This window comes from Leucoraja erinacea, chromosome 36 (assembly GCF_028641065.1).
Source record: "Leucoraja erinacea ecotype New England chromosome 36, Leri_hhj_1, whole genome shotgun sequence".
NCBI lineage: Eukaryota > Metazoa > Chordata > Chondrichthyes > Rajiformes > Rajidae > Leucoraja > Leucoraja erinaceus.
In genome coordinates, this window is record NC_073412.1 from 13860966 (window position 1) to 13885723 (window position 24758).

At 45.4% G+C, this 24758-nt stretch overlaps 1 protein-coding gene across 3 annotated transcripts in view; it reads right to left on the bottom strand.

Annotated features, from left to right (window-relative positions):
• Positions 1–371: 371 nt before the first annotated feature.
• vps13c (vacuolar protein sorting 13 homolog C) overlaps positions 372–24758 on the bottom strand; it is a 296935-nt gene continuing 272548 nt past the window's right edge. For 2 of the 3 annotated variants that reach the window (XM_055662746.1, XM_055662745.1), the window contains 5 exons: positions 21496–21610; positions 8560–8651; positions 5187–5307; positions 3781–3870; positions 372–766 (listed from right to left, as the gene is read on the bottom strand). In XM_055662746.1, coding sequence (XP_055518721.1) covers positions 677–766; positions 3781–3870; positions 5187–5307; positions 8560–8651; positions 21496–21610 — 508 coding nt within the window. In that variant the 3' untranslated portion in view covers positions 372–676. Of the gene's footprint in view, positions 767–3780; positions 3871–5186; positions 5308–8559; positions 8652–15125; positions 15920–21495; positions 21611–24758 lie in introns of those variants that run through there. The other variant, XM_055662747.1, reaches the window with a different exon arrangement.

The following is a 24758-nucleotide window of genomic DNA, read 5'->3' on the forward strand; positions in this document are numbered from 1 at the left end:
AATGCACACAATACTCCAGGTGTGGTCTCACTGGGACTCTGTACAGTGGCAGAAGGATCTCTTTGCTCCTATATTCGATTCCTCTTGTTATAAAGGCCAACATGGTAAGTATTGGACAAGTCGACCAAATCTTTAATTGAGACAACCAATCTGGTGTCAAAAATCCAAGTGTTAAAAATGTTTGAAAAATTGTATATATTTCAAAGACTTTGCAAGGATTCTCAGTAGCAATGGTCATGCAGTGCATGTTTGACAGATATTTTTCATCCTATTTTGATTATGAGCATGATTGGAATGGTTTCATTTTTTAACTAGAAGCTCAGTTAACGGCTAGTTTTTGTGCTACTTTGAGTTAAAAAATAAGGACAGAATCCAGGAAACCAGGTTTATTTTGTTTGCAACATATTATTCAATTTCTTTTCCAACAGGTATACAGAATAATTTTGTTAGTGCAAAATTAGCATAACATTATTACCTCAGTTGAACAATTTGAGATACACGATACACATTGATTTTGATACTAAACCGTATTTCTGGGTATGGAATAGGCAGTACTCATACTTTAGACACATTGCATTTCATTTGAGTAAGAAAATATAATTGCAGTGCAAATGAGAATATCTTATAGAAGTATAGGGTGTTGTTTTGGTGCGAGGCGGAGGCAGTGTGGACGGGGTCAGGGTTTGGAGAACCGCAGGGATTTCATCTTCACCAGCCTCTGCTGCCGGCTTGCTGTCCGAGCTTCCTCCAAGGCATCCAGCATCCTCTGAAAGAGAGCACGCACATACTCACACTGCAGACTGGTCTGGACAGGCGAACCGCAGAAGCACAAGCATCAACTTCATAAAACTTACCAATTCACGCCAAGATCACTGAAGCTTAATGGTAATAAATCACATCGATATGAATGCTGGAGAAACTCAGCGGGTGAGGCAGCATCTATGGAACGAAGGAATAGGTGACGTTTCGGGTCGAGACCCGGAAACATCTATGGAGCGAAGGAATAGGTGACGTTTCGGGTCGAGACCCTTCCGGGTCTCGACCCGAAACGTCACCTATTCCTTCGCTCCATAGATACTGCCTCACCCGCTGAGTATCTCCAGCATTTTTATCTACCTTCGATTTTTCCAGCATCTGCAGTTCCTCCTTAAACATCAATATGAATGCTCTGCACGTAAGCTGCTACCTTGCAACATATATTTTCAGAAACATGAGGTTTCAAATTGTACACTTCCCAAACAAACTCCAGCTCCGCTGGTTCCCCCTGTGAATATTGTGACACATTTCGTCAGCTTTTCTGTTTGTTTGCCAAAGTTAACCATACTTGTCCATTTTGTATTCCACCCGCCATTTCTCACCCATTCACTCCGCTTGTCCATACTCCCTCAACGCCTCTCTACACCCCTGCTCCAAACCTACAATCCCGCCTAGTTTAGCTTCATCGGCAAACTTGCAGACATATTTGTTCCCTTCAGCCAAAATGCTGATGTACACCATGAGCAACCTGGTCCAAGACCGATCGTTGGACTACCCTAGTTGGCACCCTGACAATGGCTCTTGCCCTCTCACTCCGTGTCTAAACCACCTTGAAGCCCCTTTTCATGTTTCTCACATCTCACAAACCTTTAGTCCTAGGGCGGGGAATTTGTGGATTTCGTTGCCACTGACGGCTGTGGAGGCCAAGTCAATTGGTATTTTTAAAGCAGAGATTGACATATTTTTGATTAGTACAGGTGTCAAGGGTTATAGGGAGAAGGCAGGAGAATGGGGGTGCGAGGGAGAGATAGATCAGGTATGATTGAATGCCAGAGTAAACTTGATGGGCCGAATGGGCTAATTCTGCTCCACGAACTAATGAACCTATCTGGTTTTGCATAATTAACAGAAATATTACATTCACTTCCTCGAACTTGAACTTTCCTTAAGACACTGGAAGAGGCCCGTCGGTCCATTGAGTGCATGCTAGCTCTCAGACTGATTCCATCGATGCCTCTCAACATACCCACCCATCTACACTGAGACAGTTGTGAAGCACCGACACAGGCAGTGTTTGAGGCAGTGTTGTGGACTGTGATATACGACCAGGAGCAGTTAAAGAAGCAGATGCAACTATTTAAAAGGCAGCGCGAGTTAGTTGGAATGATTTTAAGTCGCTTGACTGCCTCTGCCGTGTAACCCCTCTGTGACTGGGCTTGTACACTGTGGAATTTAGAAGGATGAGAGGGGATCTCATTGAAACACATAAGATTATAAAGGGATTGGAAATGCTAGAGGCAGGAAGCATGTTCTTAAAAAAAAGGGCTCTTAAAAATAGCGGAGTCAGGGGATATGGGGAGAAGACAGGAACGGGTACTGATTGGCGATGATCGAGAAGCGGCCTTGAACTCCTGCGATAAGTGCTTTTGCAGACACCTGCCTCGTGGATAAAGCCGCTCACTCTCTCAAGAAAAAAAACTGGGCTAGAAGCTTCGAGACTAGTATTTTATAATTGAATAGCCTTCAACAGCCAAAAAAAAAACTTCAGTGAATGGTGGTGCTGGCTCGAAGGGCCGAATGGCCGAGTCCTGCACCTATTGTCTATTGAACAAGAGCATTGTTTGTCCCAGCTGACAGGAGAGCCACACTGCAGTATGGCATCCCAACCACCCTGGTGTGAAGCCACAGCACCGTATGGTTACATGTAGGAAAGAACTGCAGATGTTAATGTACACCGAAGATAGACACAAAATGCTGAAGTGATTTAGCGGGACAGGCAATATCTCTGGGTAGAAGGAACGGGTGACGTTTCCGGTCGAGAACCTTGTTAAGACTGCCGCAGACGTATGATTACATTAGCTGATGCTGACCATGGCTGCTTTGTACGAGGGGAATCACAGGATTCAGGCCCATTCACCATGATGGTCATTTTGCCCATCTATACTAATCCCAGTTACCTCCGTTAGAAACCTATCATTCTAGTTATTAGCCTTTTTAGTGTCTGCCTAAATGTCTCTTAAATGTAGTGAGTGTACCATCTGATTCCACCACCTCCTCTGTCACTGGGCTCCCCAGATAGCAACCATGCTGCGTAAAAAAATATACCCCTCAGATTCCGTCTGAAACTCCTTCCTCTCACATTTAACCGATGCAACCTTGCTTTTGATATCCCAGCCATGGGTACAAGTTTAGCGCAGCACAGTGGTGCAGTGATAGAGTTCCTGCCTTCTGGTGGCAGAGAGCTGGGTGCAATCCTGACTACTGGTGCTGTCTGTGTGGAGTTTGTACATTCTTGGCGTGGGGTTTCTCCGGGTGCTCTGGTTTCCCCCCACACTCCAAAGACGCCCAAGCTTGTTGGTTCATTGGCTGCGGTGAAATTGTAAACAGTCCCTAGTGCGTGTAGGATAGTGTTAGTGTGTGGGGATCACTGGTCATCGTGGACTCGGTGGGTCGAAGGGCCTGTTTCTGCGCTGTATCTCTAAACTAAACTAAATTTTGACCATCAGCATAAACTATCACTTCAGCATAATCATATGACCCTTGTTCTCCCTGGGGTGACGGGTTAACCCATGCCCCCCTTTACTCCAGGGAAAACAAGCCCAGCCTATTGAACCAGGATCCAACCTGGGTCTCAATATGACCCAATCTATGAAGGCAAGCATGACGTATGCTTTATCATCCTATATACAAGCTGGAGACATTGAACATGACTGATGTCTACAATGACAAATTAAGAAAGAAACCTTCCGTGAGCAAGCTGCATGAGCTTCAACTGTTGACTTCCCGTTCAATGAGAACATTTACCTTTGCCACAACATCATTCTGGAGGGTAATTTTTTTCACTAAACCTTCAGTCTCACTTCTTGGGCTTGTAAAACCGATCAATGACTGATCCTGGAAAAGAACCAAACACATCGTTGCCATTGTTAAGAGTTGTTTCATTTTTGTACATTTCTCCTGACAAGCTAAGTAATATTCCCATGTTTAAATTGTCTAACTACAAGACTGAGCTGAGGTAGTGGATGGACAGGCAATGTAGAGAAAGCTGGTCACTCCGCCCAGATTTAAAAATCATTTAAATGATGGTAAGTAACTATGGCGACGGGGTGGCACAGGTGTTAGAGCTGCTGCCTCACAGTGCCAGAGACACAGGTTCAATCCTCACCTGTATGTGGAGTTTCCCTGTGACTGCTGTTTCCTCTGGCTGCTCCAGTTTCCTTCCACATCCCAAAGATGTGCGGGTGTGTAGGTTAATTGCCCTCTGTAATTGCCCCCACTGTGTAGTGAGTGAATGCAAAAGTAAGAAAACACAGAACTAGTGTGAACGGGTGATCGATGGTCAGCATGGACTTGATGGGCCGAAGGGCCTGCTTCCATGCTGAATGACTCTATAACTGGAGCTTGAGTTCAGGGACCAACCACTGGGTCTCAGGAAGTGTTGTGCACCTTTAGTTTCAGTTTTACAGATGCAGTACGGACACAGGCCCTTCGGCCCACCAGGCCCATGCCAACCAGCGATCTCCTTACAGTCCTTACTATCCTACGCACTAGGGACAATTTACAATTTTAACAAGCCAAATTAACTTGTACGTTTTTAGAGTGTGGGAGGAAACAGGAGCACTCGGGGTAATCCCACACGGTCACAGGGAGAACGTATAAACTCCGTACGGACAGCACCCATAGTCAGGATTGAACACGGGTGTCTGACGCTGTTAGGCAGTAACTCTACCGCTGTGCCACCCTTGTTATGAGGTGCAAGGGAACAGGTGGGACCTTCACTAACCCCCAGCCTTCTCATGCTGGAAATGTACAGACCCTGCAGTTTTCCACAATCCCTACCGCACAAAGTTTAATGCTTCAGATTTTGTAATCAAAGTAGGGGAATGGAGGACCAGAGGACATAGGTTCATGGTGAAGGGGAAAAGATTTAATAGGAATCTGAGGGGTAACTTTTTCACACAAACGGTGGTGAGTGTATGGAACAAGTTGCCAGAAGAGGTAGTTGAGGCTGGGACTATCCCAACATTTAAGAAACAGTTATACAGGTACATGGATAGGACAGGTTTGGAGGGATATGGGTGGGACTACTGTAGCTGGGACATGTTGGCTGAAGTGGGCAAGTTTGGCAAAGGGCCTGTTTGCACCCTGTATCAGTCTATGACTCGATTAAAGCCATGCCTGGTGCAGTTGCAGCATTCTACACAATATACCTTGACATTCAAGCTCAGCACACTCCCGTCCAACGTTGGAGGCCGGATAAATTCATCATACGAGTAATTCCAATCACTACACGGATTGCACAGGATCTCATCACATATGTAGATCACTCTCCTGAAAGAAAGCATTTCAAAACAAGAGAATGCAAGTCAATATTTGTATGGAAGTGAGTCAGTGAATGAAACAGGTTTCCATTCACACACACTGAACAACCATATAGTGTTAATCTGAAGTGTGGGATGTCGGGACTGTCATAAGCTGAGGGAATGGAGCGGCTGGGCTTGTACACTCTGGAGTTTAGAAGGATGAGAGGGGATCTTATTGAAACATATAAGATTATTAAGGGTTTGGACATGCTAGAGGCAAGAAACATGTCCCCGATGTTGGGGGAGTCCAGAACCAGGGGCCACAGTTCAAGGGTTTAGGCCCGAAACGTTGCCTATTTCCTTTGCCCCATAGATGCTGCCGCACCCGCTGAGTTTCTCCAGCATTTATGTCTAGCCACAGTTTAAGAATAAGGGGTAAGCCGTTTAGAACAGAGACGAGGAAACACCTTTTCACACAGAAAGTTGTGAGTCTGTCGAATTCTCTGCCTCAGATGGCGGTGGAGGCCTGTTCTCTGGATGCTTTCAAGACAGAGCTCTTAAAGATTGCAGAGTCAGGGGATACGGGGAGAAGGCAAGAACGGGCTACTGATTGGGGATGATCAGCCATGATCACACCGAATGGCCTACTCCTGCACCTATTGTCTATTGTGTTTTTTTTTTTACAAAAATCTATTTATTCAATTATTAACAATAATATTTACAATGCAAAGTGAAAACACACCCACCACTAAATACAAAAATGACCAAATATTCTTCATACTAAATATCTATATTACAATGCTGATCCAGGATGCAGTCAACCCCCCCGCGGTGCATGGAAATTCCCCCTCGTGCCCGTGGTCACTGTGTGATCTATTTCGAGGGACACCCTGGCACGGACATAACCCCGGATAAAGGTGCAGGCAGTCTACTTGGGCAAAGACCCCTTCTGCCTGGTCCCGTTGTTGAACTGACCTACACACACCAAGGACAAACTTTCACAACTCTGGAAGGATACAGCTCTTTTTCTGATTTAAGAGAATCATACATTTTAAATAATAATCTAACTAAATATTTGAGGTTTCATTTAATTTAGGATTTAATCACAAATTTGGGGAAGGGGGGGGAGGGGCGGTGATTTCCCAGCTAACCACGCAGATTAAAATAAATCAACACCAGTACATATTTCCATGCCAGTGACTGATAAATAAGGTGGTGAAGGAAGCATAATGCATGTTCACCATCACTGATCAGGCATCGAGTACAGGAGTTTAGACTTTCGAGATAGTGCGTGGAAACGGGCCCTTTGACCCATCATGTCCGCATCGACCAGCGATCAACTCGTACACTAGTTATATCCTACACATTTGGGACAATTTACAATTTGCAGAAGCCAAATAACGTACGTCTTTGGAGTGTGGGAGGAAACTGGAGCACCTTAAGAAAACCCACATGGTCATGGGTAGAACGTATAAACTCCGTACAGACAGCACTCGTAGTCACGAATGAATCTGGGTCTCTGGCACTGTAAGGCAGCAACTCTACCGCTGCACCACTATTATAGATGAGATGCCACTAATTTCATCTGTTTGCAACGCGATCCATATCCCTCCATTCAATGCATATCCTTGTGCCTATCTACGCAGCACCACTCCTAGCACCATGTTCCAGATGCCCACCACTCTCTGTGTAAAAATCTTGCCCCGTACATCTCTAGCAAACGTTGCCCCTCTCACCTCAAAGCCGGGGTCAAGGAAAGACCATTCACATTGCCGCCCTGTTTCCACCACTTTGCACAAGAAGCGCAAGATGATATTGTATGCAGATGCCGAGGAGTGTGTTCTGCTCTGGCTGAACTATTGCTAATCTTGTGATGTGGACTTGATAAGAAGACCTTAAAGCTATGGCCTCTGGTCTTTGACATTTCTGCTTTGGGGAAAAAGATTCTGACTGTCCACCCCATCTATGCTGCACAGAATTGTATATATTTCTATCAGGTCACCCTGCATACTCTGGTGCTCTAGAGAAAACAATTCAAGTTTGTTCAACCTCTCCTTGTAGCTAATCCCGGCAGCATTCTGGTAAACATCTCCAAAGCCTCCATATCCTTCCTGTAATGGGGCGACCAGAACTGCACACAACACTCTAAGTGACGTCTAAGATGTCATGAAGATGGGGTAGTTTGATCGGCATTGACAAGTTGGGCTGAATGGCCCGTTTCAGTGCTGCACGACTCTGTGAAATCTTCCCTAGATTTGTAGCACACGCCTGTGAACCAGGATTGAGAAGATTGAAGATGGACATAAATGAAGGAAGGGTGATGATCCAGAGAGGACAATGAACCTTAATGTCCAAAAGCTGCTTTTAGCCACAAAGATGAGTACCAATCTCCCTGGTTTCTTCACATTCAACAATCCTCCTTATCATCTTCACCATCACCTACTCCCAAATCATAAACCAGCCCTCATACTAGAAGCTTACGATTAGGTTAGTGAGTTCGCAATCCCACATGAAGGTTGTAGATGAAGCCACAAGAAACCCCACTGTAATCTCAGAAAAACCTGGGAATAGCATAGACATAATGGGCCAAACAGCTTCCTGTAGGGTGGCACGGTGATGCAGCGGTAGAGTTGCTGCCTTACAGCCAGAGGTTCGATCCTGACTGCGGGTGCTGTCTGGAGAGTTTCTCCCGGTGAGCGCGTGGGTTTTCCCCGGGTGCTCCGGTTTCCTCCCACACTCCAAATACGTACAGGTTTGTACATTAATTTGGCTTTGCTAAAGAAATGTGTAAACTGTCCCTAGTGTGTGTATGCGGTTCGCTGGTCATCGCGGACTCAGTGGGCCGAAGGGATCCGCTCTGTATCTCTAAAAGAAACTAAGTGAAAGAAAAAAAACCGATGAAGGAGATTTTTGAGCCCTTCAATATTGATCACAGCTGACCACCCAGCTTAATAGTCCGTTCCTGCTTCTCCCAATAACCCTCCACTACTTGGGCATTCAGAGATAGAGTCATAGTCATACAGCATGGAAACAGGTCCTTCACCCCAATTTGCCCACACTGGCCAACATGCCCCATCTACACTAGTCCCACCTACCTGCACTTGGCCCATGTCCCTCTAAACCTGTCCTATCCACGTACCTAAATGTTTCTAAAACATCCACCTCCTTCAAGAATATAGTTAATGACTTGCCCCCTCGTCTTGTAACTACAATCGCTTGTTTGAGATTCTCGGCATGTGACATATTGCATTATTGAACTGTCTCTTGGTGTCCAGCGTACCTGTTTGTGATCAGCAGATTTGTTTTTTTCTTCCCATACAATGGACAATGATAACGATAGCGTTCCCCTTCATATTTTTGAATGTCCAACCTCTGTAACAAAGTTCAAGTAATTTTCTTCAGTGACAATGCAGAAAAGGCCAGAATTTAAATAGATTACACACATCTTAGTTTGTGACACGTGCAGGCCGCAGCTTCCGTTGGCATGGTTACTACCCAGCTTCAGCTGTTATGGGCAACTAGAGGAACATGCATGAGTTGAATGTTAGGACGGGGCGGTGTAACAAACCATCAAAGCCAAGTAACTGTGATGCAGGCTCCACCCCCACCAGTTCCCACGGCCACCAACATGAGGTTTAGTCAGGCAGTGAGTGTAGAATGAGAAGAGATGTGGAAATAATGTCCATCAGAAGCATCACAAATTGGTTTTGTACAACATTTATTAACCAGCTCACAATGTAACAGCCAGACCTATGATGAATGCATGCAAATTAACTATTTGAACAAACACGTTTCTCTGTCACTCCAAGCCGTCCAAACCAATACAAGTTTCAAGAAGTTTCATTAACGGTTGGCCTCATCAAAGAATCAATTATTTTACGCAAACTTAAAAGTCGATGTAACTTTGAGGAAGAAATCATGCTGATAAAACCGTTGTAGTATTTTGTCCACCGCCATATATACACTGGGAGGAAACAACACTGAAAGAAACCCTTAGAAACATAGACTACAGATGCAGGACTAGGCCATTCGGCCCTTCGAGCCAGCACCGCCATTCAATATGATCATGGCTAATCATCCAAAATCAGTACCTCGTTCCTGTTTTCTTCCCATATCCCTTGATTCTGTTAGCCCTAAGAGCTAAACCTAGCTCTCTCTTGAAAACAGTCAGTTTGGCCTCCACTGCCTTCAGTGGCAGAGAATTCCACAGATTCACAACTCTCTGGGTGAATTATGTTTCTTCATCTCAGTCCTAAATGGCCTACCTCTTATTCTTAAACGGTGACCCCTGGTTCTGGACTCCCCCAGCATCGGGAACATTTTTCCTGCATTTAGCCTGTTCAATCCCTTAAGAATTTAGAAATCATGTAGCGCATTCCAAATATATTGAGCCCAAAGAATTATATTTGCAATGGGTCACTGATGTAATGTGGCGATTGAGCAACTAATTTACAAACAGCAGTGTCTCACTCCTATCTGAATTATCCAACATTTATTATAATTACAGGTCCATCATCGATTTTCTGGCAGCCTTGGTTCCACAACATTATGTTATCTGGTCCTTCCATGAGCCAGGGCATTGTCTAATTCACCTCTAACCCAGTATGGAACTGTCACACTACAATGCTGACAACAATATTGTCTTCACTGCTAGGGTGAAGTGTCCTTCATTTCCCTCATTGCCAGGGGCATTGAGTGTAAGAGTAAGGATACAAAGGATATTTATTATCACATACACCAATTGGTGAAGTAAAATTTGACTTGCCATTGCAGCACAGGAATAAAGATTTTAACCATAAACATAAAAACATCCCCCCACAATGGTTCCCACTGTGAGGGAAGGCAGCAAAGTTATGAAGCAGCTTCATAAGACTTTGGTTAAGCCATATTTGGAGTATTGTGTGCAGTTCTGATCGCACCATTACAGGAAGCATGTTTGAGTCTTTGGAAAATGCAAAGAGGAGGTTTACCAGAATGATGCCTGGATTAGAGCTTCAGCTGCAAGGCAAAGTTGGACAAACTTGGATTGTTTTTTCTGGAACATCGGAGGTTAAGGGGAGACTTGAGGGGAGTATTTGAAATGATGGGAGGCATAGATAGGGTAGACAGTCAGAATCTTTTCCCCAGTATGGAAATGTCCAACACTAGGGGGCGTAGTTATAAGATGAGAGAGGAAAGGTTTACTGGAAATGTGCGGGGCAATTTTTTTAATACAAAGTGGTGGGGGCCTGGAACTCATTGCCAGGGGCGGTGGTGGAGGCAGATACGATAGTGGCGTTTAGGATGCTTTCAGATAGGTACAAGGGAGTGCGAGGGATATGGATCATGTACAGGCAATGAGATCAGTTTAACCGCAACATGTTTGGCACAAACATTGTGGGCCGAAAGGCCTGTTCATGTGCTGTACTGTTTTATGTTTTATTTTCTACTATATTCTGCACTCTGAATCTTCCTAAGATAGACACAAAATGCTGGAGTAACTCGGCGGGACAGGCAGCATCTCTGGAGAGAAGGAATGGGTGGTGTTTTGGGTCGAGACCCTTCTTAAGGGGGGGGGGGGAGGGGGGGGGGAGATAGTGGTCTGTTTCTTCCTCTTTGGTTTGTCTATTTTACGAGTTTATTTAGATTGTTTTATCTATGGTATTAACTGATCTGATTGAATAACGCAAACCAAAGCTATCCCTTTATTATGATACACCTGACAATAATAAACCTCAACTTTTGTACATTCACCCTATCTATTCTCATAAATTTAGACACCTCTATAAGAACACCTCTTAACTTCCTACGCTCCAAGAAATAAAGTCTTAGCCCGCCAAACTTTTTCCCTATAGCTCTGCACTCTTTCAAACTTGATAACGTTCTTCCTATAACATGGCGACCAAAGCTGAACACGGTACTCCAAATGTGGCCTCACCAATGTCTTGTCCAAAAACGCCGCAGCGAGACTCCTGACGGGCACCCGAAAAAGGGACCACATCACCCCGATCCTGGCCTCTCTCCACTGGCTCCCTGTGCGGTTCCGTATACATTTCAAGTACCCTCCTCTATGTCTACAAAGCCCTCAATGGGCTTGCCCCCTCTTACATTAAAAGTCTTCTCACCCACCACTTCACCTCCAGGTCCCTCAGATCGGCCGACATGGGGTTGCTGAATATCCCTGCGGTCTAGGCATAAGCTTAGGGGCGACCGCGCCTTTGCGGTTGCAACTCCTAGACTGTGGAACAGCATCCCCCTTCCCATCAGAACTGCCCTCGACTCCTTTAAGTCAAGACTAAAATCTTATCTATACTCCCAAGCCTTTCCTGACGTCCACTGAGCGAGGGTTATATGTATATATGTATGTAGTTTGTTTGTTTATACTATTCTTATAACAAATGTAAAGCACTTTGGCCAACGAGAGTTGTTTTTTTAAATGTGCTATATAAATAAATGTGACTTGACTTGTACAACTGTAAAGTCCCAATGTCTATTCTCAATACCCTGACTATAGAGGGCCAATGTAAATAAAGCTGTCGTCCCCACCCCATCTCCCTGTGGCGCTACTTCCAGAATACAATGTCCCTGCATTCCAAGACACTTCCTACAGCCCAACTGTGAAGGTCCTGCCCTGGTTTGAATTCTCACTTTTCGTGTTTCTCAGAATCCTCTCCAGTAGCTCACGTATCACAGACTTCAGGCTCACTGGTCTATAGTTCCCAGATTTTTCTTTGCACCCCTTCTCAGAGGCAAAGCGACAGTCACTCGGTAAATTTCCGGCACCTCATCCGTGTCCAACGATGATTTACATATCTCAGGTAGGGCTCTCTAGCTTCCTACATCATCCTTAGATATATCTGATTGGGACCGGGAGATTTATACCAACTGTCCTAAAAACAATGAGATTAACCGTTCCCAAGCCATTGTTTTTCTTCATGGTAAAAACAGAGGCAACATGCTCCTTGAGGACCTTGCCCATCTCCTTCCGCTCCATACGGATGACTGCTCTGGTTTTTGACATGCCCTATTCTCTCTCTAGTTACCCAAATTCCCTTGATTCCGAGTCTGGTGAGTCTGTGGAATTCTCTGCCTCCGAAAGCAGTGGAGGCAGATTCTATGGATGCTTTCAAGAGAGAGCTAGATAGGGCTCTTAAAGATAGCGGAGTCAAGGGATATGGGGAGAAAGCAGGAACGGGGTACTGATTGGGGATGATCAGCCATGATCACATTGAATGGCAGTGCTGGCTCGAAGGGCCGAATGGCCTACTCCTGCACCTATTGTCTATAATTACATAACATTTGGAGTTGATTCCTTAATTTTAATTGGATTCTCCTTAATTTTATCTCCGCCCCATTTATGTTCTCCAGATTTCCTTCTTATGTATGCTCCTCAGTCTCCTAGATTCTTCCAGGGATACACTTGTTCCCATCTGCCCATATTTGGCTCTTGCTTCAGTGTTCTTGACCAAGCCAGAATTCTCACTTCATCCAGGCTTCCCACATGCCTTGCCCTTCACACTAGCAATGCCACTCAAACCTAGCATACGATTGCAAATCCAGTTTAGACTTTAGAGATACAGCGTAGAAACAGGCCTTTCGGCTCACTGAGTCCATGCCGACCTGCGATCACCCCGTACACACTAACTTCCTACACACACTAGAGACAATATACAATTTTACCAAAATGAATTGACCTAGAAATCTGTATGTCTTTGGAGTGTGGGAGGAAACTGGAGCACCCGGGTAAAACCCCCCGCGGTCACAGGGAGAACGTACAAACTTCGTACAGACAGCATCTGTCATCAGGATGGAACCTGGGTCTCTGGCGCTGTGAGGCAGCAACTCTACCGCTGCACCACCATGCTGCCCCTTACACTGCTCAATGTGCCATTGATTCACTCAGATGGACAAATTTAAATACAATTTATAACAATTTTAATATTGTTTAAACATTTCCAAATATTCAGAATTTGTAATATAACCATGAGATTTGAAGAGATAGCTAAGAGATTCGCAAGGGCAGACTGGCATACGTCTACATGGCCTTTAAGGCATTTGACAATGTCCTGCATAGTAGACCATATATACGCTGGGAGGAAACAACACTGAAAGAACCCTTAGAAACATAAAAAATAGGTGCAGGAGTAGGCCATTCAGCCCTTCGAGCCTGCACCTCCATTCAATATGATCATGGCTGATCATCCAAAATCAGTACGCCATTCCTGCTTTCTCCCCATATCCCTTGATTCCATTAGTCCTAAGAGCTATATCTAATGGCTAGATCTCACGGTGCGACCTGATGCAAGATGTCACCCGAGTGAAGTGGCCGTGGTCCAGTAAGAGTTCCGCACGATATAGCGGGAGGTAGCACCACGGAGGTCCTCGGTGGTCCACGAATGCCGTACTGCTATCGCAGAAGGTTCCCACGATGTTAAACTCTTGTTAGGTTTTGCTTCAGGTCGCACCGTGAGATCGCCCTTTAACTCTCTCTTGAAAGCATCCAGTGAATTGGCTTCCACTGCCCTCTGTGGAAGAGAATTCCACAGATTCACAACTCTGACGAAAATGTTTTTCCTCATCTCAGCCCCTTATTCTTACACTATGACCCCTGGTTCTGGACTCCCCCAACATCGGGAACATTTTTCCTGCATCTAGCCTGCACCAATCCCTTAAGAATTTTATATATCTCTATGATCCTCTCTCATCCTTCTAAATTCCAATGAATATAAGCCCAGTCGACCCATACGTTCATCATATGTCAGTCCTTCCATCCCGGGAATTAACCTGGTGAACCCACGCTGCACTCCCTCAATAGCAAGATTGTCCTTCCTCAAATTAGGAGACCAAAACTGCACACAATACTCCAGGTGTGGTCTCACCAGGGCCCTGTACAGGACCTCCTTGCTCCTTTACTCAACTCCTCTTGCAATGAAGGCCAACATGCCATATGCTTTCCTCACTGCCTGCTGTACCTGCATGATTATTTTCAGTGACTGATGTACAAGGACACCCAAGATACAAAACTGGCTAGGTGGAAGGGATTAGAGGACGATATTGAAGACTGTTTTTCAGGTTGAAAGCGTGTGAGCGGCAGTGTTCAACACGTGTCGGTGCTGGGTCCACTGCTGCAGTTCAGTGTGCTGCTCTGACCACCACACCATAGGGAAGATGTCATAGGTGAAATAATGTGGAAACAGGCCCTTCGGCCCAACACCCACACGGACCAACATGTCCCAGCTACACGAGGCCCACCTGCCCACATTTGGCCCATGTCACTCTAAACCTGTCCTATCCATGTAATGTATCGATGTGATGGTGCTGGAGTGGGTGCAGATGAGATTGACCAGGATGTGCCTGGGATGGAGTGTTTCAATTACCAGGAGACCAGGTCTGTTTGCCCTGGAGTGAAGTAGGTTCAGAGGGGACATCATTGAGGAGCATAAAATTAGGAGGGTTATAGGTAGGGTAAACTGCAGGAAACCTTTCCCTTTGAAGTAAATAAACCCGGAGGACATAGATTAAGTGTCAAAGAAGGAGTATTTGGAAGGGATCTGAGGGGTTCTCCAGAAAGTAGTGATGATCTGAAACATATTTCTGGAGGGAGTGGTGGTGCAGAGTTACTGAGAGAATTTAAGAAGTGTTTAGACCAGCACTTGAACTGCCTTGGCATTGAAGTCAGACAAAAGTGCTGGAGAAACTCAGGGGGTACAGCAGCATCTATGGAGCGAAGGAAATGGGCAATGTGTCGGGTCGAAACCCTTCTTCAAATGATGCGGGGGGGGGGGGGGGGGGGGGGGGGGGGGGGGGGGGGAGAAGAAAGGAGAAAGGAAGAGGAGCCCGAGGGCTGAGAGAAAGCTGAGAAGGGGAGGAGACAGCAAGGGCTACCGGAAATTGGTGAAGTCAATGTTTATGCCGCTAGGGTGCAGACTGCCCAAGCAGCATACGAGGTGCTGCTCCTCCAATTTCCAGTGGTGCTCACATGGAGGAGGCCCAGGACGGAAAGGTGAATTGAAGTCTACAGGTCAAGAGGTGGAAGATAGGATTAACACGGATGCATGCCACTGGTCGATGTGGTCATGGTGGACCAAGTAGCCTGCTTCCATGCTATGCGATACTGTGGTTCAATTGGCTAACAATCATTGCAGGGTGTTCTGGTGATGCTAACATTGGTCGGCCCTACTGCTTCAGTGCAAGGCAACAAAACAACGACATTCCACCACAAATCAAACTGAGATTGAATACAATAAACGGAAAATATAAAACCATAATTAAAATACAACCCATATTTATTTTAAATCTCGGTGGGGGTCATTATTCATACAATAGAAGGGGGAATAAATAATCACAGTAAATATAGAAAAAGAAAAGCCAAGTGTCATGAGCAGAATTATCGGTGTTTCAGGATATATTTCCTCATGGTCATGAAACATTTACAATCGGTATGTTTATTGATGAGACTACAGATTCATTTGTAATGTGGTTTATCCAAAGTACAGGATGATTCAAGATGGAATGTGGTACTGCAATGTAGCATGGGTCCAATAAATATATATATTACAAATCTCATTGTATTTACATTTGTTACTGAGACACAAAAATAAACAGGTTAAAAGAAAGAGTAAAGAGTCAGAACAGAATTTGAAATCTTAATCCACATCTTGCTGCATGTTTAAAGAGAGAAAGAAAAAAGTTAGAATATTGCCGTATTAATAAGCAACGAGTCAAATGCTTTTTCATTTAACGATTTTGGACATTACTAAAATAAACAAAAATTTAAGCAGAAGAGAAAGCTGGAAAAACAAAATCACAGTTTGGGGAGGAGATGTAGTTTAGTAGAGGAGGCACAAAGAAACATTGACCATAACACCTCAGCCTTCTATCCATTCTCAAGCTTGCTGGAGGCAGTATTTTAGCAATAGAACATTTAGGTATAGGTGTACTATTGTCACGTGTACCAAGGTGTTTCTCGAGACAATTAAAATTAAAAATTGAATCTGAATCCGAGGTGTTTCTGATGTGTCTTGTGTTTTATGACGGCTGGCAGACCAATTTCTCTCCTGGTAAATAAAGTTCTATCATATCGTATCATATACAGGCACTCCCCAACTTACATAAACTCACACTTATATAAACAGTTCACAATAGGAGGTCCTGTTTCCACAATGACCTGTGTTATTGCCAGAGGTGGTTGGCCAGGACTTTACGGATATAAAAACATTGTCCGGGCTCGCTGCTCCTGCAGTTTCAGCCACTGTTGGTGCGACACTGGGAAGGTGAGTGAGACCTAGGGAGGTGGTGTAGAGCAACTTCTGGCTGAGATGCCGACATCTCCCACAAGGGGCACCAGTGAGCCCTTCACGGCTGCTGTTGCGGCTCACATTGTAGCCCCAGGGGGCAGCACTTTCTTCAGGGCGTCGCCACCAACCCCTCGGTCACCCTGGGGCTCCCTCCCCTCTCACCAACTGCCACTTGCTCCACCGCTCCCACCTCCACCACCACCTGCTTCTCCCCGCAGCCGCCGACAGCATCCCACCTTGACTCCAGGGAGGAGTTTCTGGTGGAGGGGGAGCCGGGGCGGACAAAGAGACAGCTGACACGAACAAATGGCAGCTGGTGAGAGGAGAAGGAACCTCACGTGGTGTCAGCGTCCTGAAGGAAGCAGGGGCTACAATGTGAGCTGCAACAAGAGTCGTGTCAACTGGGTGATGTGGTAGCTGGTGAAGAAGGACACGTTTGTGTAGATCAGCACTATTGGGCCTAGTTTTAAGATGAAACAACACAAAGTGCTGGAGTAACTCAGCGGACTGAATCAGTCTGAAGAAGGGTCCGCACCCGAAAGCTCATCTACCCATGTTCTCCTGAGATGCTGCCTGACCTGCTCAGTTACTCCGGTCATTTGTGTTTTAATCAGCAGCTGCAGTCTTTGTTACCAACTAGTTTTGAGGTGATAGACACAAAAAGCTGGAGTAACTCAGTGGGACAGGCAACATTTCTGGAGAGAAGGAATGGGTGACGTTTCGGGTGGAGACCAGTCCTGCTGAGTTACTCCAGCAGTTTGTGTCTTTCTTTGATTTAAACCAACATCTGCAGTTCTTCCCTGCTAGTTTTGAGGCGATTAAGACTTGTGTAAAATCTGACTTCTGTAAGGGTTTACAGAACATAGCCCTTACGTAAATCGGAGAGTGTCCATTGTGAAAATCTTTGCTTTGCATGCTAACCAAACAGATCAGATATACCATACATGTTTAAGAAGGAACTGCAGATGCTGGACAATCGAAGGTAGACAAAAATGCTGGAGAAACTCAGTGGATTTATCATACATGTGTGCTTTGAACAATGATAAACCACGGATGTGACATGGTCGTAAAATATAATTTGACAAGGTACAATGCAAAGGGACCCATAATATGATGAAAACCGTGAGAGATGAAAGGCTGTAGGTTTGAATGCTCAAAGCTTGCCTCATAGAAATGAGAATGTCAAGTGATAATAGAGAGCAGTTTCCGTTTTACAGATGGCCACGTGAAAGTGTCCACAGAGAGATGAGGTGTGGGGAAAGTGCCACTTTGGGGACTGTGACTGTGGTAGCAACCCCAATAGATGAAAGGAGCAAAAGCCCACTATAGAGAAGGAAGATTGGGAACCTTCATACTCTGAAGATATGTGCACGGTGGTACCTGCATCTACTACAGGTTTACCAGGCATCATGCATTCCCTTCACATGTGGTGCAACAACAAGGTGGCAATAGGAAGGCCACGTCTACACGAATATACAAAACACAGTGGTGCATCACTCAACAAAACATAGTGCTGTGGTGTGGGCTCCCTTGGTGTGGTAGCTGCCTGAGACAATGCGACGTGGGCAGTACATGTTAGTGAGCCTGTTTCTAAGGAGCGACAGTCATACTCCACACCACCGTAGAGCTCTCAAACACATGGACGTTGATAAACGTGCCACAAGGGCGTCACATACTGGAGAAAACCCCACAAGTGTTCTCCCAGTGGAGAGGAAGCACGTGGGTGTTAGGTGGCGAGAGAATGGGGTGAGATACAGGAAACTCTGTAGTAAGGCATCAGTTTGAAGAAGGGTCTCGACCCAAAACGTCACCCATTCCTCCCCTCCAGAGATGCAGCCTGTCCCGCTGAGTTACTCCAGCATTTTGTGTCCATCTTTGGTTTAAACAAGCATCTGCAGTTTCTTCACACATGTTCTTAATACCTCCCTTAGTAAACTATGTCGACAAACCACATCACCTGGTCCCCAGCAGCATGTTTTTTCCCCCTTCTCTACCTGCTTTTCACCCACCACTCTCTTGCTCTGGGCCCTCATCCCCTCCCCCCCCATCCCCTCCCTATATGCCATTCTACCCATTAACCCTCCCTCTGGTCTACATTTTACTCCCCACTTTCCTTCCCTATCAGATTCCAGCATTTACCTCCTGGTCCTCTCCACCTGCAGCCTTAGTTACCATCTGGCCCTTCTTCCCCCCACCTGGCTCATCTGCCTATCACCCCCTCCTCGCCTGGTTCCATCTATCACACGCTCTTGATCTACCCCTTTCCGTCAAATCTTTCTTACCGCCTACCGCCGCTTCACTCCATCTGTCTGCAAAATGGCCTCAACTCAAAATATTGCTTTTCCATTTCATTCCTTGTTGCCCGACCCACTGAGTTCCTCTATTTGTCCAAACTACACCTTCTGAAGGACATGGATGATAGTGAGATCAGGGATGGGTCTGATGATATGGAGAAGGTGTTGGATCTCTTGAAGAACTTGAAGGTAGACAGGTGCCCAGAGATCTACCTTAGGATATTGTGGCAGGAGAGTGTTGACAGAGATCTTTGTATTCTCCTTAGCCACAGAGGAGATCACAAGAGAATAGCCAACATAGTTCCTCTGTATAAGGAGGGCAACAAAGACAAAACCAAGACATTATCGGCTAGTGAGCCCCACATCAGTGATCGGGGAATTATTGGAGAAGTTTCTTAGGAACATAATTTACTTGCACTTGGAAACGCATTAAATCAGCATGGCTTTGTGTGAGGAAGGCCATGCTTGACAAACTTAAGTTGAGTTTTCGAGGAGGTAACAAAGATGTTTGAGGAGGGCACAGCAGAGCACGTTGTCCATATGGACTTGAGTAAAGCATTTGACAAGGTCCCTCATGGTAGGCTGGGACTAGGGGAGATTATGCGTTCACAGACTAGAAGGGTCGAGATGGCCTGTTTCCGTGCTGTAATTGTTATATGGTTATATGATCCAGAAGATTATGTCACACAGGATCCAAGGTGAGCTGGTAAGTTGGACACAAACTAGGCTTGATCATAGTAGACAGAGGGCAGCGGAGAAAGGGTGTGACTCTGAATGCAGGTCTGTGACCAGTAGTTTCCACAAGTGTTGGGACTTCTTGTTTACTTCTAAATGATTTCAGTGAAAGCATCAGGAAGTTTGCGACAATGAGAAAGATTAGTAGGTTTGCAGATAGTACACAAAGTTGTAGACAGTAGAATAGCGATCAGTGGAAAATATGGGTGCAGAAATGGCAGATGGAATGTAATCCATCCAGCTGTTAATGTGGTGGATTTTGAGAAATCAAATGTAAGGGGAAAGTGGATGTATATATTGATTCTTAACAACACTTATGTACAGAGGGATCTTGGGTGGAAGCCCATAACTCCCTATATGCAGCAGCACAAGTAGATCAAGCTTTGAAGAAGGCGTATGCAATGCCTGCCTTCATAGGTTGGGGCATTAAATATAAGAGTCAGAAGACATGTTGCAGCAGTTACAGGATGCTGGTTAGGTCACATTTGGAATATTGTCTGCATTCTGGTTGCAATGACAGGAAGGGCGGAGGCTTTGGAGAGGGTGCAGACGAGGTTTACCAGGAGGTTTCCTGCATTGGAGATTATTAGCTATAACTTTGATTGTGTTTGCTCAGGCTACTGAAGGGTAACTTGATAGAATATGAAAATATATATAAGAGGCCCTGGTTAGGATAGACAGTCAACTTATTTTTCTGATGATGGAACTGTCAGAAGGCATAGTTTTAAGGTGGGAGAGGAAAGTTTAAAGGAGATTTTCAAAGTAAGTTGTTTTTTCAAACAGCGGGTGCCTGGAATACGCTGCCATGTTAAATAGCAGAAGCAGATATGACAGCAACATTTCAGCAGCATTTAGATACCCTTATCAACAGGCAGGGAATAAAGGGATATAAACCATGTACGAGCAGGCAGATGAGCAGCTTCATTTAGAATCATGGTTGATGCAGTAGTGGTGGCTCAAAGGGTCTGCTCCCTGTTACGTTGCAATAACCACGATGGGAATGATAAGATTCAGAAGATAACACTAGACTGAGAGCACGTGATCAGCAAACAAAACTTATGAACACACGAGGACGACAGGGCTAACATGAATAACTGTGCAAGCAGAACATCAGAACCGGAACAGGAACGTCACTGCCACAATTCACTGCTCAGAAATTTGAGACACTACATAAAATTCACACGTATTTGAGTAGAAATGCAAATGGTGTGTGTGTGTGTGTGTTTGTGTGTGTGTGTGTGTGTGTGGGGTGTGTGTGTGTGTGTATATGTGTGTGCGCGTGTGTGTGTGTGTGTGTGTGTATATGTGTGTGTGTGTGTGTGTGTGTGCGCATGCGTGCGTATCTGTGCGTGTGTAGTGTGCGTGTGTAGTGTGTGTGCGCGTGTGCATGAGTTTGTGCGTGTGCATGCGTCCGCGTGTGTAGTGTGTGTGCGTGCGTGTGTGTGTCACCCGGACAGCTGAACATAGGGTGATGCAGCTGAGGAAATGTGAGGTGCTGATTACTGGTGGTTCTTGTGAGGTGAGGGCCATGGCCACCCATTCCACAGCAACATGACAGCAGGAGGAACACAGGAAAGTCAGTCATTCAACCTCTCAGGCACAAATTGGTCCGCCTCAGGAGGGGGGTGTCTGGGTCTGAGTCAGGGATGGATGGGGAGGAGAGTGGGGTAGTGGGGGGGATGGAAGGGAACAGGTACAGCTCGGAGTGGGAGGGTGCAGCTCAGAAAGGGGGGTGACTGGGAACAAACAATATATTTAAAATCCTCGCTGACGTTAAGTTTCACCAACTCCATTCTAAAAGACTCGAGTGGATGTTGAAGTGTTTTGTTTCGGAGAGCTGTGAATTCAAGTGTCTGCTGTCATTTATCTATTTAATTTTTCTGGTTTCCATTGTTCAGCAGCATAACATACCTCAAACAGGTGACATCCCTCCGACTCTCTTCGATTGTACGGTCTGATAATCCCATCGTCACGAATGCATCTCGGTGGCCGCAGTTTACTTACATCTTCAGTCGATTCCGCCACCCTGTTGAATTTAATTGAATGAAATCTAAAGAGACAGCACAAAAACAGCTCCTTCCATCCACCAAGTCCACACCGACCATCAATCACCTGTTCACACTAGTTCTACATTATCCCACCTTCCTACACACCAAGGACAATTTATAGAAGCCAATTAATCTACAAACAAGCACGTCTTTGGGATGTAGGAGGAAATCGGAGCATCCGGAGGAAACCCACGCATCACAGGGAGAACATGCAAACTCCACACAGACAGCACCTGAGTTTAGGATTGAACCTGTGTCTCTGGCACTGAGGCAGCAGCTCTACCTGCTGCGCCACCGTGCTGCCCCACACACATTGAAATAATGCATCAAAATAAATGGGTACCTTTAACTACTTATCCTTATCCAGCCTATGATAAATTCACTGAACTTACGAGTCACTGCAGAGCAGGAGGAAGCAAATATATTTTCAAGACATCACGTCTGAGTATTTTCAGTAGATGGTTATTCATTAGAATTTAAAGCATCCTCTGTCCTACTTTAAATTGTACAGGAAGGAACTGCAGATACTGGTTCACACGGAAGATAGACACAAAATGCTGGAGTAACTCAGCGGGACAGGCAGCATCTCTAGAGAGAAGGAATGGTCTGAAGAAGGGTCTCGACCTGAAACGTCACCCATTCTTTCTCTCCAGAGATGCTGCCTGTCCCGCGGAGTTACTCCATAATTAAATTTGTGATCGGCGTGAATGCACATTGGGTGATAACAATCATGTTTTAATGGACAACAGGGTCATTGCAAAACAATGTTGTACTTAAAAGAAATAATCTCATTAAAATGTCAAGGATTATATATTCTATTATGATCATCTTTAAAGATGGTCCCTGGAGAACATTAACAACAATTAAACATAAGGGATTTCCTTAAGGGAGAGTCAACGAGGAACAGGAAACTACAGGCCAGTTGCCTTCACGTCAGTCATAATGAACATGAGAAAAGCTAGTAGAACATGCAAAATATGTGGACAAATTCAAAGAAAAAATCAACTTCAGCCAATTAATTTATTGGACCTCTTTTCATGTTTAGTTTAGAGATACAGCGCGGGAATAGGCCCTTAGGTGCATCGAGTCCTCACTGACCAGTGATTCCTGCACACTAACACTATCCTACACACACTAGGGACAAGTTACACATGCACAAAGCTAATTAACCTGCACGTCTTTGGAGTGTGGGAGGAAAATGAGGATCTCGGAGAAAACCCACGCAGATCACAGGGAGAATGTACAAACTCCATTCAGACAGCACCCGTCGTCAGGATCGAACCTGGGTCTCCGGCACTGTAAGGCAGCACCACCGTTCCATGCTGAAAATGTGCTGTGGTGAGGAGCAGACGGTGGTTGCTCTACATTGGATAATTGATACGGGGCTGTGTCAAAACTTGTGAAAAGTAAAAGCTCACAGTGCAGGAAGTTGCATATTGGCGTATGGTGAAGTTTCGCTTGCTAACAGGAAACATAGTAGGTGTAAATAGGGTAGACACAGAATGCTGGAGCAGCTCCGCCGGTGAGGCAGCATCTGTGGAGAGAAGGAATGGGTGACGTTTCAGGTCGAGACCCTTCTTCAGGCTGATGTCAGGGGAGGGGGCGGGACAAAGATAGAATGTAGGCGGAGACAGTAAGACAGGTGGGAGAAGTGGGAGGGGTTGGAGAGAGAAAGTAAGGGCTATCTGAACTTAGAAAAGTCAATGTTCATATTGATGGGATGTAAACTAGCCAAGCAAAATATGAGGTGCTGTTCCTCCAATTTGCACTGGGCCTAACTCTGACAATGGAGGAGGCCCAGGGCAGAAAGGTCAGATTGGGAATGGGCGGGGGAGTAGAAGTGCTGAGCCACCGGGAGATCAGGTAGGTTAAGTCACTCATGAATGGAAGATGTGCTTAAAGGTTACGATGATAAAGGAAACAGGCTGTTTGTTGGGTGAAAATGAGAAGCTGGTGCGACTTGGGTGGGGGAGGGATAGAGAGAGAGGGAATGCCAGGGCTACCTGAAGTTAGGACCTGAAGTGGGAACAGAGTTGGTCTCCTTACTTAAGGAGCCTTGAAAACCATATAACCATATAACCATATAACAATTACAGCACGGAAACAGGCCATCTCGGCCATACAAGTCCGTGCCGAACAACTTTTTTTTTCCCCTTAGTCCCACCTGCCTGCACTCATACCATAACCCTCCATTCCCTTCTCATCCATATGCCTATCCAATTTATTTTTAAATGATACCAATGAACCTGCCTCCACCACTTCCACTGGAAGCTCATTCCACACCGCTACCACTCTCTGAGTAAAGAAGTTCCCCCTCATATTACCCCTAAACTTCTGTCCCTTAATTCTGAAGTCATGTCCTCTTGTTTGAATCTTCCCTATTCTCAAAGGGAAAAAGCTTCTCCACATCAACTCTGTCTATCCCTCTCATCATTTTAAAGACCTCTATCAAGTCCCCCCTTAACCTTCTGCGCTCCAGAGAATAAAGACCTAACTTATTCAACCTATCTCTGTAACTTAGTTGTTGAAACCCAGGCAACATTCTAGTAAGGGTGAAGAAGGGTGTCGGCCTGAAACCTCATCTATTCCCTTGCTCCACAGATGCTGTCTGACCTGCTGAATTATTCCAGGCTTTTGTGTCTATCTCGGTTTAAACCAACATCTGCAGTTCCTTCCTGCACACAATATGGAATATGGGGTGGGGGGGGAGGGGCGTGGGGGGGGGTTGACTTATGAGGAGAGGTGAACAAGCCAGGCTTGCAACCACTGGAGCTTGGATACAGAGAGGGGACTTGGTTGTAACACAAGGTCATCAAGGGACTTGGCAGGTTGTACATGGAGTGGATATTTCCCCTTGTGAAAGAATCGAGAACAAAGTAACGGGTGACTGATTGGACACAGAGATAATGCAGAAAATTCTCTCGGATGGTCACGGGTTTGCAGAACATTCATCCCAAAAGGGCGGGAGAGGACTGTCTTTGAGTACTTTTAAGGCAGGGGTATGAAACATTCTGGATAATGGGGAAAAAGGATTTGGGGACAGGCAGGAATGCTGTGCAAGGCTCGAGGGTGTAGGAAGGAACTGCAGGTGCTGGTTTATATTGATGATAGACAAAACGCTGGAGT